We start from the raw sequence: 14,767 nt of genomic DNA, 5'->3' as shown, positions 1-14,767 counted from the left end.
TTTGAAGCAGAGTGTGGACCACCCAGGCTGCTGAGTGAACCTTGCCTGCACAGACCAGAAAAATATTGTAATATCACTGCCTGTCACCATTTTACAGATGAGGAAAACTGAGGATCATGGTGAGAACTTTTTCACTAGCTTGGAAGGGCAGGTTCTGGGAGTGAGTGCTGCTCTGGCCCCTTCTCCTCCAGGGGCACCCCCTCCCCCCAAGCCAGACTGACCATCCAGACACCTTTCCCTGATCCACCCAGACCCTCTGATTAAGCTACACCCCGCTGACCTCACCTAAGCCCCAATTCTTGACTCCTTGGAAAATCTAGGCCTTTTCCCATCACCTCACCAAACTTCTGACCTTGAATTTGCCTCCTGCCAAATCTCTGCTTCTTCCTCCATTTGTTAGAGGTCCCAGTAGGCCCCTTGAACCCTACCCCACTCCAGTACATGGCCATGTTCCCTTGCTCACAGGAGGATCGGAAGGTTTTGACCTTGACCCTCACACTAGGCTTTCTTTCCAACCATGTAGCCCGGACTTTTCCAATCTCAGCACTACTGGCGTCTGGGGCCAGATCATTCTTCGCAGTGGGGGCCATTCTGTGCAGTGTATGACTACTGAGGAACATTCTGGCCTTGACTTGCCGGACGTCAGTAGCAGGGTTCCCCACCTCTCGCCAAAGCTGGAACAGTCAGACATATCTTCCAACATTGCCAGTGTCTGCTAAAGGGCACAGTCATACCTGGTTGTGAACCCCCAGCCCGAGAAAACCAGCTTCTTGTAGCCTCAGGGCCTTAGGCTGACCTGAACTCCCCATCCTGAACCCTTTCCTGCCATCCACACCTTGTCTTAAATGCCATTTCCTAGGAGGCTGTCTCTGACCCTCCCATTGCTCGATGACCAACCCCACCCCAAGTCACTCCTGATGCCATCACCCTGTTTTAATTCTCTGCATGGTACTCACCACCAGCTGATATGTTTCTTCTTGTTTCTTTATTGCTTGTCTTTCCACAAGGACATGAGTCCCATGAGTACAAGGACTTTGTCCGCCAAGGTCGGCGTGCTCGGCACATAGTAGGTGCTCACTCAATGCTGTTCCCACCAATGGGCTCATCCACAACCGTCCATCTTTCCTGGCTCCTACTTGTCACTGCAGGCAACTGAGCAAGACTGCATTTCCCCTAGGAAGGATGGAGGCTCCTTGCAGGGCCCGCCTTCTGGTGTTTCTTGGGGGCTCCAGCCTCCCTCTCACTCTCGCCTGTGGTGGAAGGGCCAACTTCAAATCTTCTGGAGAAGTATGCTGGAGAAGAAAGTTTTCTGGTCGCACCAATGCCCGGAAGCCAGGCCCCCAGCAATCCTAGAAACTTTTGTCTTAGGTACTTCCCAGGTCTCTCTGTGCCAATTCACCCAGCAACTGGGATAATGAGAGAAATTGTGTGGCTCTCGGGCCCTGGCTTAGCTGGGCACTTAGCCAGACTCGATGGTTAACCGTTGGGTGCCGGGCTAAGACACTCGTCACAGAGGAGGCCGTGTGTTAAGCGTCCATCAGGTGCCAGCTGGTTGGCATCCTGTGTGGGCAGTGGGCCTAAGAGGCAGACATTATCATCCTGTCCCACGGATGAAAAAAAATGAGGTCCAAAGAGACGAGGCCTCTCGCCCTGGCCACTTGACCTCTCTGGGCTTAATTTTCTTCACGAGCTCCTGAGTTGGCAAGACAACGAAATTCATTCATGCAGTTGAGCCTAATGCTGTGCCTGGGGCATGTGAAGGACCCATGAATTGTGGGTCATGATCAATTACTACAACTTCCAGGCTCACCCAACACTCAGGAATCAGAGTGTCCAATGTCGATGTCCCCGCAAGCGTTAAATGAAATCTAAGTTTCTAGAGCAGGGTTTCCCAGGCTCAGCACGGTTAATATATGAGGCCAGAGCACTCTTTGTGGTGGAGTGTGCACAGTGGAGGAGGTCCTCGAAAACACGTGACTGCAGATTTGACCCACCAGCTGGACCCGGGCAGTGAGAGGCTCTTCCTCCCCCTCCCCTGTCCTTGGAGTGTTGGCTCCACTGGCCTTCCCCGTGCTAGATGCTCCCCAAGGACACAGCCTTGAGATAGTGATGTGGTGTTAAGACCATCTGGATGGTATATGAGCCTGAAGCCAGTGGAGGTCTCTATGTAAAGGTTAAGATTCTGGTTGGTAGTTGTGGAGATCTGCTTGTCCACTAGACAAGCCTGGTAGGTAAGTTCCCTTGCTTATCAAACCTGCCACCTACCCTTCTGAAATGGCCTGAATTTCTTTGGTCTTGCCCTCTCTTCCCACGATGGGGGCTGGTTCCAGATTAAAAGGGAGGGTTGGTAGGCAAAGGTAGCTGAGGCGGTAGCAAAGCTTCCACAGTGCGCTCAGAGTAGGCTGCTGAGAATCACCCCCCACCCTGGTCTCTGCCAATTAGATGCCAGTGGCAACCAAAAATGTCTCCTGACATTGTCATGTGTCCCCTGAAGCTCAGAATCCCCACCTCCACTTTCTGGTTGAGAACCATGGCTCTTTAATGTTACTCTATTCCCGTGACCATCATCATGTCATTCTATGATGAGGAGCTCTTAGCTTCAGGTGCTAATGTAACATACCGTCTCTGATTCTTCCTCTGACCTGGGAGAGCTTCCTTGGGCCACCCTGGTTTACCCATGATGAAAATAAGCTTCAGAAGGGGGGGCACCTGGGTGACTCAGTCGATTAAGCATCTGCCTTAGGCTCCGGTCACGATCCCAGGGTCCTGGGATTGAGCCAGCATTGGGCTCCTTGCTCAGCGGGGAGCCTGCTTCTCCCTCTCCCTCTGCCTACTTGTGCTCTCTGTCTCTCATGAATAAATAAATAAAATCTTAAAAAAAAAAAAAAAGCTTCAACGGGGCACCTGGTGGGCTCAGTCAGTAGGGAAGGTGATGCTTGATCTCGGGGTTGTGAGCTCAAGTCTCATGTTGGGTGCAGAGATGACTTAAAAATTAAAAAAAAAAGGAAGAAAGAGAATATGCCTCAGAGAAGTTTAGCAATTTGCCCAAGTTCCCTTGGCAAGGGAATGATGGCGCTGACCTTCAAAACCCAACATTTGTGAACTATATAGGAATCTGTAGGGATTAGGGAATTCTTGGCAAAGTTTTTAAAGTACGATGATATCATTGTAAGGTTTGTTTTTTTTAAGTGTCTTTATCTTTCAGAGATGCATAATAAAATATTTACAGAATAAGATTTCTAGAATGACTGGGATTTGCTTTGGAGTAATAATCCCAGACGGCAAGATGGATGGGGTGAGGTTGGCCAGGGAGGGGCAGCAGCGGGACCTGGAGCTGGTGGTTCATTGTACCATTCTGACTACTTTGTGTTTCAAATTCTCTGCCTTAGGAGTGTAATATATTCTTCCAATCCTGTTCTTAGGGAATAGTTACAATGATCATTATGTGTTGGGTAGGGGCTGTGACCTAGGAGGGGCGATTTCCACAGCTCTGCCTACCATTCCCATCTTATACAAGAGGCATCCCGACAGGGAGATGTTAATAACCCAAATCAAACTCCTAGCCCAGATGGACGCGCCTGGGCTGCGAATGAGCGGGGAAGCGGCGCCCTCTTGAGGTCAGCGCGGGAGCTGCCACGTGAATGAGCAGAAACCGCTTGAGCACAGCGCAGAGGGAGAGGGTAGACCGAGAGGGGCTGGGGTGCCACATTTTGGGGGGAAGGCACACACGAAAACCCAGCAACAAAAATAAGTAATACCTTTAAATTTCAATGGTGATAAACGTGTAATATTTTCAGATAATATTTAGAAAAATTCAAGTCAATGCCTAGAAATCCGCAATGAATGAACTATCACAATTTTAAATACAGTGAGGCAAGTGAGTTGAGTATACACATGCAGGGTTGGGTCCCGTTCTCATTAAGATTTTGATGTTCTGCTCAGGCACGGTTTTTTTGGTGTGGATTTCGATTTTTAGGAAATATTATTATTATTTATTTTTTATTTTTTATAAACTATATAATATATTTTTATCCCCTGGGGTACAGGTATGTGAATTGCCAGGTTTACACACTTGACATCACTCACCATAGCACATACCCTCCCTAATGTCCATAACCCCACCCCCCTTCTCCCAACCCCCTCTCCCCAGCAACCCTCAGTTTGTTTTGTGAGATTAAGAGTCACTTATGGTTTGTCTCCCTCCCGATCCCATCTTGTTTCATTTATTCTTTATCTGTAAATCAAAACCACAATAAGATAGCATCTCACACCTACCAGGACACCTGTAGTCAAAAGAGTAGAAAACAAGTATTGGCAAGTATTGTGGAAGAATTGGAACCCTAGTGCACTGCTGGTGGGAGCGTAAAGTGACAGACCCCATACGGAAAACAACTTGGAGTTGCCTTGGAAAGTTAAACATAGAATTTTCAGGGCACCTGGGTAGCTCAGTGGGTTAGCCTTCGGCTCAGGTCATGATCCCAGAGTCCTGGGATCAAGCCCTGCATTGGGCTTTCTGCTTGGCAGGGAGCCAGCTTCCCCCGCCCCCACCCCGCCTGCCTCTCTGCCTACTTATGATCTCTTTCTCTGCCAAATAAATAAATAAAATCTTTAAACAAATAAATAAAAAAATAAAAAAAATTTCCATACGATCTTGCAACTCCATTCCTAGGTATATACCCAAGAGAACTCAAAACAGGTGTTCAAGCAAATCCTGTACAAGGATGTTAAGAGAAGCACTAACCCAAATAGCCAGACGTGGAAACAACCCAAATGTTCATTACTGGTAAGTGGATAAACAAAATGAGATCAACCATTACGATGAAATGTTACCCAGCCGTAGAAAGGAAGGGATTGCTGATATACACTACATGTGGAAAGAACCTGGAAGACATTGCACTGCGTGAGAGAAGCCAGTTGCAAAGGGCCACAGAACGTACGACTTCATTGACATGAAACGTCCAGAATGGGCAAATCCGCAGACAAAGACAGCAGATTGGTGGTTGTCAGGGGTTGGGGGTGGGGGTTGGGGAGTGACTGCTTATGGGAGTGGGGTATCTTCGGGGGCCACAGAAATGTTCTAGAACTAGAGAGAGTGATGGCTGTGAATGTACGAACTGCCACCCAGTTGTGCACTTTAAACTTATTTATTTTAAGATTTTATTTTTAAGTAATGTCTGCACCCAACACGGGGCTCAAACAACCCCGAGATCAGGAGTCACATGTCACATGCTCCACCCACTGAGCCAGCTAGGTGCCCCGACAATTAATTTTATGTTATATGAATTTTACCTCAATTTAAAAAATTGATTTATTTTGTGTTTTGTATTTTTTTTAAATGGATTCAAATGGGAAACAAATCTTTATCTGCTCATCGCTGATGTGTTGGGAACCCCCTGCAAGTATTTTGCCCCAGGAGAGCGCCTCTCTCCTGTCTTGGCCCAGTTCACAGCTCCTAGGTGTGGCCGCTGTTATCATCCCTATATGGGGGATCCAGGCCCCTGGTCACAGAGCTAGTGACAACGTAGTAACTGGAATGGTATTTGAAACCAGGTGCCGCATCTCCTGTATTCCGAATTACAGGAAGGTCCAGAATGGTCCTGGTGGAAATTGCCCATTGGCCTCATTTTTGCCCACTGGTTCTGTAAGTTTTTCGAGGTTACAGATCACACTTGAACATCCTCAATAAAAGCTCTGGACCCTCTCCTAGAAGATGACGTGTACACACAATTTTGCTTAAGGTTCCAGGAAATCTGCGGAACATCTAATTCCTCCTGGTCCTTGACTGGAACCTGGTCAATGAGATCTTGGTTAAGAAGTTCAAAATCAGAGAAATACTCTGAGATTCAACCGTTTATGAAGAACCAAAGGCATAATTTGTTACTAAAGAGACATTTACCTTCAGGCAGAAGAGACATATGCCAAGCACAGCTGTCACTTCCTGAGTGTTTACATGTGTTGGAGAACTGTTCATAGCATTTGCCTCTGGGATGGTGGGTTGTAGGTGAGAGGGGTAAGTCTCGCTTTTCCTCTTCATGCATTTCTCTGTCATTGGCATTTTTAACAACCAGACTGTATTGTTTTTATAATTTAAAAAATCTGAGGGGCACCTGGAGGGCTCAGTTGGTTGAGTGTCTGCCTTCGGCTCAGGTCATGATCCCAGGGTCCTGGGATCGAGCCCCGCATTGAGCTCCTTGCTCTGCAGTGAGCCTGCTTCTCCCTCTCCCTCTGCCCGCCCCTCCCCTTACTTGTGTGTGCTCTCTGTCAAATAAATAAATAAAATCTTTAAAGAAAAAAAAAAAAACAACTCCGAAAGATGCACAAACAGAAATCTCTGCTTTTATAGGGCATGGAGAGCAGGATCTCCCTTCAGGAGACGGTCTTGGATGTTTGGACATTCATGCCACAGTCCAATAGATGTGCCTGTCTCTGTGTTCAGAGAGAGCTGCCCTCCTCACTCACTTATCTAGTTGCAATTTTGTTCCAGGTCCATCGTTCAGGGAGAGGTTCCTCTTGGTTTTTTGTCTAATGGGTGTAACCCTTTACGAAAGCTGCCATAGCAGAGTGCCACAGACTGGAGGCTTGAACAGCAGAAGTGAATCGGCTCACAGATCGGGAGACCAGAAGGCTGAGAGCAAGGTGGCAGGAGGGCTGGTTCTTTCTGAGGGCTCTGCGGGAGGATCTGTCCCAGGCCTCTCTCCTGGGCTTGCAGGTGGCTGTGCTTTCCCTGTATCTCTGGGTCGTCAGCCCTCTGTGCATGTCTGGATGCCGTGATTCCCTCTTCTTCCAGAGGCAACCGCCCTATTGGGTTAGAGGCAACCCTACTGACTTCATTTGAACTTGATCACCTCTTTAAAGGTCCTCTCTCCAAATAAGGTCATATTCTCAAGTACTAGCAGTTAGGACTTCCTCTTGTGAACTTTGGGGGGGGGCACCCAATTCAACCCACAACAGTGAGTGTTTTACTCACACATGGTTGTTAAAGTGTGGTGTTGTCTATGGGCCCCCAAGACCTCCACAGTGGGATTTCTTTATGGGCACCATGTCAGTAAACAAAGCCTTCACTACTGGATCTAGGGTTCCCAGTGAGGGAGATAGGCCAACTCCATGGAAAAACTAGAGATTCTTCCAAGAGATAATCACTATGAACCATCCTTGTATTATGCACACATAAATACACGTGGGGAAAAGGTTTTGTCTGTTTTGACCAAACTGGAATCATACCACACATTCCCTTTGGCACTGTGCTTTTGTCACATCATAATACAACATGGATTCCTTTCATGTCAGTCTCCTGAAGATCTATGTCATTCATTTTAACGGCTGCTGGAATTCTATTGAGTGGATGGGCTATAACTTATTTACCCAATCTATTCTGTCTGAGTCCTGAGGCCTAAGAATCAGGGGGCTGAAGGCCTGAGCTCAGATCTGAGTCCAAAAGCTCCAGAACCAGGAGTGTTGATGCCCAAGGGCAGGAGACGATGTCTGTCTTAGCTCAAGCGGAGAAGAGTAGGAACTTGTCCATCCTCTTTTTTGTTATTTCGGGGACCTTGAAGGATTGGGTGATGCCCCCTGGCACTGGGGATGGCCATCCGCTTCACCCAGTTAATCAATTCAGATGCTGATCTCTTAGCAGTAGACACCATCCCAGACACACCCAGAAATCATATCTGAGAAGCTATCCCTTAGCGTAGTTGAGTTGATATCTACAAGTAACCATCACAGTGGTGGCATTTGGAAATGGGGCTTTGGGGAGGTAATTAGGTTTAAATTATTGGATCAAGAGGGTGGGCCTGTCCTGTTAAGAGTAGTCTTTACCAGAAGAGGAGGACTGAGAGGAGAAGCCATGTGAGGACACAGCAAGAAGGGGACCGTCTACAAGTCAAAAATGGGGTCCTGACAAGAGGCCAAATCAGCCAACACCTTGATCTTGGACTTCTAGCCTCCGTGCTGTGAGAAATACATGTCTGTTGTTTAAGGCGCCCAGGCTTTGGTGTTTTGTTATAGCATCCTGAGCAGCCTGAGACAAGGAGCTTACCACATACCAGGTCACATCATGATGCAGCCCAGACATGGCCTGGGGGATTGGACTCCTGGGACAGTCATGACACAGTTCCAAGGAGGGGGTGGCTCAAAACAACAGAGATGGCTTCTCTCTCAGTTCCGGAAGCTAGAAGTTGAAATCAAGTTTTCAGCAGGACTGCACTCCCTCTGAAGGCTCTGGGGAAGATCCTTCCTGGCCTCTTCCAGGTAGGTTCAGGTGCTGGCTCTCAATCCTTGGTATTCCTTGACCCTGTTGTCACATGGTCTCCTTTTTATATATGAGTTTATGTATTGGGTCTTGTGTTCACCATCTCTTGAGTTGAGTTGGATGAGTTTAATGTTTCCTCTTCGCACAAATACCCAGGTCATATTGGATGAGGGTCCAGCCTGGTGGTCTTATGTTAACTTGATGACAGCTGCCAAGACCCTATCACTAAATAAAGTCACATTCACAAGTGCTGGAGATTGGACTTCAACATCCCTTTTAGGGAGACACAGTTGGCCCTATAATGGGCAAGTGCATGTCTTTCAGATACTTCGTGGGACAAAGTGGGAAATACATACAAAGCCCTTCTATTGAGACTTAATTTCAGGGGCCATCTCCAGGAGAAGCATTTGAATGAAGTTTATGATCTTTTTTCAGGGAACATTAATTTCATTTGAAACGTCTGACCAACCATGATTCAGACTAGGCTGTTTGTCAGACATTTTCTCAAAAATGAACAAAAAGAGCCTGTCACTCCAAGGAAAACAACTCAGTTTTGTTGCTAGTGATAAAATTCAACCTTTCAAGGGAAAATAAGATTTTTGGAAAACCTGCACCTGCTGCTATGAGCTTGACTGGTTTCTGACAGTCAAAGGAAGGCTTTTTTGATAATATGGGCCGTGATTTTAATGAAGGGGACTTTCTGATATTGAATAATGAAATGTGACATCCTCTGCATTGCCAAAACCAATATTTTTCAAATGATCAATGCATGATGCTACAATCAATGTAGGAGATCCATTCTCCTTCATGCAATCCATGAGGATTGCATGAAGATATACTCAGTTCCTAACCCCTAGAAACTTGAAGAGCGATCTTATCTGAAAAAGTCTTTGCAGATGGGATTAAGTTAAGGCTCTCAAGATGAGATCCTTCAGGATTACCAGATGGGCCCTAAACCCAAGATGACAGTCTGTGTAAGAGTGGGACGAGAAGAAGGCACAAATAGAGAGGAGCAGAAGGCTGTAGGACAGTGAAGGCAGAGATTGAAATGATGAAACCACCAGAAGCTGGAGGAAGTGAAGAAGGATCTTCTGGTAGGGAGGACGGCCCATGCAAATGCCCCGGGGTGAGAGAACGTGCTGTATTCTAGGAATTGCAAAGAGTTTGGTGAGGTTCAATATTAGATACAATGAATTTAGATATAAACTATAAGAAATACAAAACTAATAATACCACATATGATCATTAAATTGAATTTAAATTAAAAAAAATTTTAAACTATAAGAAATAATAAGATGGATATCCACATACTCCCCTTCCACCTAGCAAACTTTTTCTATAAAGAACAAGATAGTAAATATTTTCAGCTTTGCAGTTCAGACAGGCTCTGGCTCCATTAGTCAGCTCAGCCACTGTAGCTCGAAAGGAGTCATAGATGCTACCTAAACAAATGGGCACAAGTGTGTGCCAGTAAGACTTTATTTCCAGATCCTGAAATATGAATTTCATATAATCTTCACATATCATGAAACAGTCTTCCCTTGCCCCACAACTATTAAACAAAATGTGAATCCATTCTTAGCTCGAGGGTCATACAAAATCAGGCATCCTTGCTCTAGCTTAAAAAATCAAATATTTCCAATATTTGAAAGCTCCCTGCACACCTTTCAGTCCTCTGTCTCCCTCTCCTGACAAAGGACAGCGTTGATCTTGTGTCTTGTGTTCACCATCTCTTAGCTTATGTGGTGGTTTTACCATATAAATACATATCCTGAAATAATACATCATTAGGTTTATATGTTTTTGGCTTTCACATAAGGAACAATGCTGTAGGTATTCTGATACAACTTGCTTTTTATACTCAACATGTTTTTGAAATTTGTCCCATGCTCTGGTTTGCTCATTTTTACTGCTGTATGGTGTTCTGTCATATGAAATGCAATTTGTTCATCCTCCTGTTGTCAATGGGCATTTGAACTTGTGTCTAATTTTTTTTCATTAGAATTTTCTGGAACATTCTGGAAGGGTTTGAGACAAAGTAGGAGGTGGTCAGACTGATGGGTTAGAAAAGGAATGGCCCCCCACCTCCCAGCTATTTGTGAGGCAGGCCTCAGTTATAATAAGAAACAGTGGACTGTGGCTCAGACAGATGTACAGATAGAGAAATAGCTGAGGGGGTTAGTGACACCCATGGGCATGGCGGGCAGCCTCTAAGATGGCCCCTGATGACTCCACCTCCCTGAGGCACAACTTTTTGTTTTTTAAGATTTTATTTATTTATCTGAGAGAGAGAGAAAACGAGCAAGGATATATAAAGGGAGAGGGAGAAGCAGACTCCCCACTGAGCAGGAAGCTCCACATGAGGCTTGATCCCAGGACCCTCAGACCATGACCTGAGTTGAAGGCAGACACTTAACCGACTGAACCTCCCAGGCATCCCTCCCTGAGGCACACTTTTATGTTAGCCTTCTCCCACACTGCCCCAGGGTTAGTTGGCCAATAGACTATGGCAGGAGTTGTGGGATGTCACTTTGAAGATTAGGTTATAAAAGACTGTGGTCTCCATCTTGGGCACTCTCTTGAATGCCTCTGTTCTAGCTTGGATGGCTCACCCTGGGAGGAACAGCTGTCACTTTGTGGGCAGTGCTGTGGTGAGGACTGAAGTCTGTGTCCATCAGCCAATGAAGAGCCGAGGCCTGGAAGAGCTCCGGGAGGGCTCTTGGGGGTCCATTCTCCATCTATAGTTAGGCTTTACAGGGACTGCTTCTCTGAGAGAGACTGAGATGGAACTGCCCAGTTGAACCACTCTGGGATTCCTGATGTTTGGAAAGCATGTGAGATAAGAAATGTTTGTGGTTTTAAGCAACTACAGTTTGGGGTGTTTTGTTATGCAGCAATAGCTAACTGATACAGAGCTTAAAACTTCTAGTTCCTTGCCTAGGCCCTTATAGGATGCCCTGCTTCTCCCAGTCTGAGTCTGTCTGCCTTTTTCCCACAAAGAGTCTTTAATAACCCTTTCCAAACCATATTTTGGCACAGAGGCACACCCTAGGAAGCTCTAATGCAACCCACAGAAGGGATGACAAAGGTGAAGGTGTAGACCACAATCACAGTGAGGTACTGGCCAGCCAGGAGGGAATCCACCACACCTGGCAGAGGGGGGTGTTTGCAGATGTGTGTCCCCTTAACCGGTCTAGTCAGAGTCTGTGGATAAGTGTTTTCCAAACATTCCCCCATCCCAGCCTATGTCCGTGCTGTGGTCTCTGTCTGGAACACTTTCCCAACATCTTTTAATCCTCCCTGTGTATTTTAAGGCCCCAGTCAAATCTCTCTCTTCCAGGAAGTCCTCTTTGACCCTCCACGACACCTCTGAATCCCCCATGGCATTTCCATCTGTCTGTCAGGGAACTCCTCCAGAGCAAGGCTTGTGCCTTTGCATGTCTGTGACCCTGGGGCACAGCCCAGGCACAGGCACACTGAGCATTGGCAAACGTTTGTTGAATGAATTTATACCTATTCTGATGTTATAGACTCAATATCTGTACAGTTCCCTACCCCTAAATTACCTATGTTGAAATCCTAATTCTCAACGTGATGGTATTTGAAAGCAGGGGCTTTGGGAGGTGATTAAGGTTAGATTAGGTCGGGAGAAGAGAGCCCTCATGATGAATTAATGCCCTTATACAAAGAGAAGAAGACACAGGATCTCTCTCTGCTCCCCATCATGTGAGGATACAGTGAGAAGGAGGGTGTCCACAAGTAAGGAAGACAGCTTCACCAGCCACCAGATCTGTTGGCACCTTGATCCTGAACGTCCCAGCCTCCAGAGATCTAGGGATGTCTGTTGTTGAAGCCCCCTGGTCTGTGGTAATGTGTTGTAGCAGCTTGAACTAAGACATTCGATTTTGGTCTACTTTTACTGAGAAAACAATGACTCGGGGGATGGTCAGATCTCCATCAGTGGTGTGGTACAGAGTTTGAAACAGCCCTCTTGGCTGTACCTAGCTAATTGCATTATTCATTTCTTCTATGAATTATCAGATTTTTAGAGTTAGAAAGCATCTAAAAAATCATCTAGTCTAGGGAGCCCCTGCGTGGCTCAGTAGGTTGACTCTCTGACTTCAGCTCAGGTCATGATCCGGGGGTCCTGGGATCGAGCCCCGCATCAGGCTCCCTGCTCAGTGGCGAGTCTGCTTCTCCCTCTTCCTCTCCCTCTGTAATCTTTCTCACTTTCTCGCTCTCTAAAAAAGAAAAATCATCTAATCCAGGGGTTGGCAAACTTTTCCTGTAATGAATCGGATAGTCAGAATAGTCAATATTTTGAATTGTATGGGCTGGGCGGTCTCTGTTGTAATGACTCAACTACCCTGTCGTAGCTCAAGAGAGGCCATCAACAGTAAGTAAACAACTGAGTGTGTCTCTATGCCAGTAAAACCGTATTTACAAGCACTGGCGGTGCGCTGGGTTTGGCCTGTAAGCCATAGCTTACCTACCTTTGACCTAACCCAACATTTTCATTGAACTAGGAAGGGTTTGCCCAGGATCACATGGGAAGTTAGGAGCAAAACCAGAACTCACTGTCGGGCCTGCCAACCTCCTATCTTTACGCCTTCACTTTGACCTCTTGCCTGGCTGCTGTGGGCTCAGTTCACCTCTCGTTTCCTCCACTAATTGAGCTGGGAATTTTTCCCAGATGCCTCTGGGCAGGTACCAACCAGAAACGGCAGTGGGAAAGAGCTTATGAGCACCCAAGTCTGCGGTAACTGGATGATTGCCTTTTCAGAGCCTCTGCCACACTCCTCCCACCATGTATCTTGGGCTTCCCTGAGGAGACTCAGAGAGGTGAAGTGTAAAGGGAGAAGTGTAGGATTGGGAACGAGATAGACCTGGGTCCTGATTCTGCCCCACCATGAGCCCTGTGTGAGGGCTGGCAGGTCCCCTTGCCACAGATCCCAAAATTTTTCCTAGAAAACGGGAGGAACAACCCACCTCAAAGACAGATCAGCTCGTAAAATACCTACTTTTGTGCTTGGCATGTTGTGAGCACTTAACAGAAATTCCTGGATGCAGTTGTGGCCTGGATTTGCTTACGGAGGAGTGGGCGGCTTCTTGGGTGGTTCCCGTGGATCCTCTGCAGCTGGTACTCATGCTTTTGTATAAGCACGATGTATAAGCTCTACCCTTGAGTGTAGAAGACTTGGGATTTGCTTTTCATGAACAGAATATGAAAAAGGGATAAAAAATGGCTCCTCAGACTATTAAATATACAATCATCCCATACGATCCAGAAATTCCCACTTCTTGGTATATGCCTCAGTATATATCCAAAAGAATCACATGGAAACCTTTTTAGATGATAGCAATGTCCCCTCTCTTGATGATGGTGGTGGTTATATGGGTGTCTACACTTGTCAAAACTGGATAAATGGCTCAGGACGTGGGGTCACGAGGGGAGAGTGATGGAATGTTACTTCCGAGATTAGGTTATAGAAATCTATGACCCGGAAATTTTACTCCGAGATGTATCACCCGAAGAATTGAAAAGAGGCATTCAAACAAATGGTTATAACAGTGCCATCTGCAATGATCTAAAAGTAGAAATAACCCAAATATCCCAACAATGAACAAAAGGATAAGCAACATGTCGGATATGCATATCATGGAATATTACTCAGCCATGGGAAGGAATGGAGCTCCGGCCCATGAGAAATGTGGAGAGAGCTCAAAATCACTATGCCGAGTGAAAGAAGCCAGACACTGAGGCTCATACGGTGTGTGATTTCAGGTATGTAAACTGTGCACAACATGTAAAATCCAGAGACACAGATTCGCGGTTGCCAGGGGCTGGTGGTGGGGGATGGGGGGTGACTGCTATGGGCATGGCATTGCTTTTGGGGAGATGGGAATGTCTTGGAACCAAGTAGAAGTGATAGTTATTCAACACTGTGGACACACTAAATGCCATTGAATTGTTCACTTCAAAACAGTTTGTTCTGTGTTATGGAAATTTCACCCTAATTAAAACAAAACAAAAACAAAACCTCATGATTTCTGTTTTGCAAAAAGGAATGACACTTCTTGCTGGCTTTGTATAAAGAAGTTGCCAGGTTGGAGAGGTCCCCATGGCAGGGAACTGAGGGCAGCTTCCTGCCAACAGCCGGTGGAAAACTGAGGCTCGCCGAGCAACATGCCACAAGAAACAAAAATCTGCCAACAATCCTGTGAACTCAGGAAACAGATCTTTCCCAGGATGAGACCCTGCCACTTTTAGTTGATCCTTACGACGGCCCAGTGTAGAGATGATACTTGAATTTCAAGAGTCACCTGCTCAAGTCATCTGCTCCAGGTCATGCTTTTAATGGGTTTATCCAAGCCTAAGTTCCTGCTCATATCCCCAGCTACGTGACCTCTTTTGGCTAACGTCTGTAAGAGGTGCAAACAGCCAAAATACAGTTGTTTGCTTGATAAATTGTATTTTGATTTCCCCTTCCCTTTCTTTGGTGGGGAATGCGGAGGGGC

General features: G+C 46.3%; 1 protein-coding gene across 5 annotated transcripts in view; it reads right to left on the bottom strand.

Annotated features, from left to right (window-relative positions):
• Positions 1–1,394, bottom strand: part of NWD1 (NACHT and WD repeat domain containing 1) — a 61,817-nt gene extending 60,423 nt beyond the window's left edge. For 2 of the 5 annotated variants that reach the window (XM_059389320.1, XM_059389321.1), the window contains exon 1: positions 957–1,394. In XM_059389320.1, coding sequence (XP_059245303.1) covers positions 957–1,065 — 109 coding nt within the window. In that variant the 5' untranslated portion in view covers positions 1,066–1,394. The remainder of the gene's footprint in view (positions 1–956) is intronic. The other 3 variants (XM_059389324.1, XM_059389323.1, XM_059389325.1) reach the window with 2 other exon arrangements.
• Positions 1,395–14,767: the final 13,373 nt, after the last annotated feature.

The sequence above is a fragment of the Mustela nigripes genome, chromosome 2 (genome assembly GCF_022355385.1).
Source record: "Mustela nigripes isolate SB6536 chromosome 2, MUSNIG.SB6536, whole genome shotgun sequence".
NCBI classification, from domain to species: domain Eukaryota; kingdom Metazoa; phylum Chordata; class Mammalia; order Carnivora; family Mustelidae; genus Mustela; species Mustela nigripes.
This window is presented reverse-complemented; position numbering and strand designations above follow the sequence as displayed.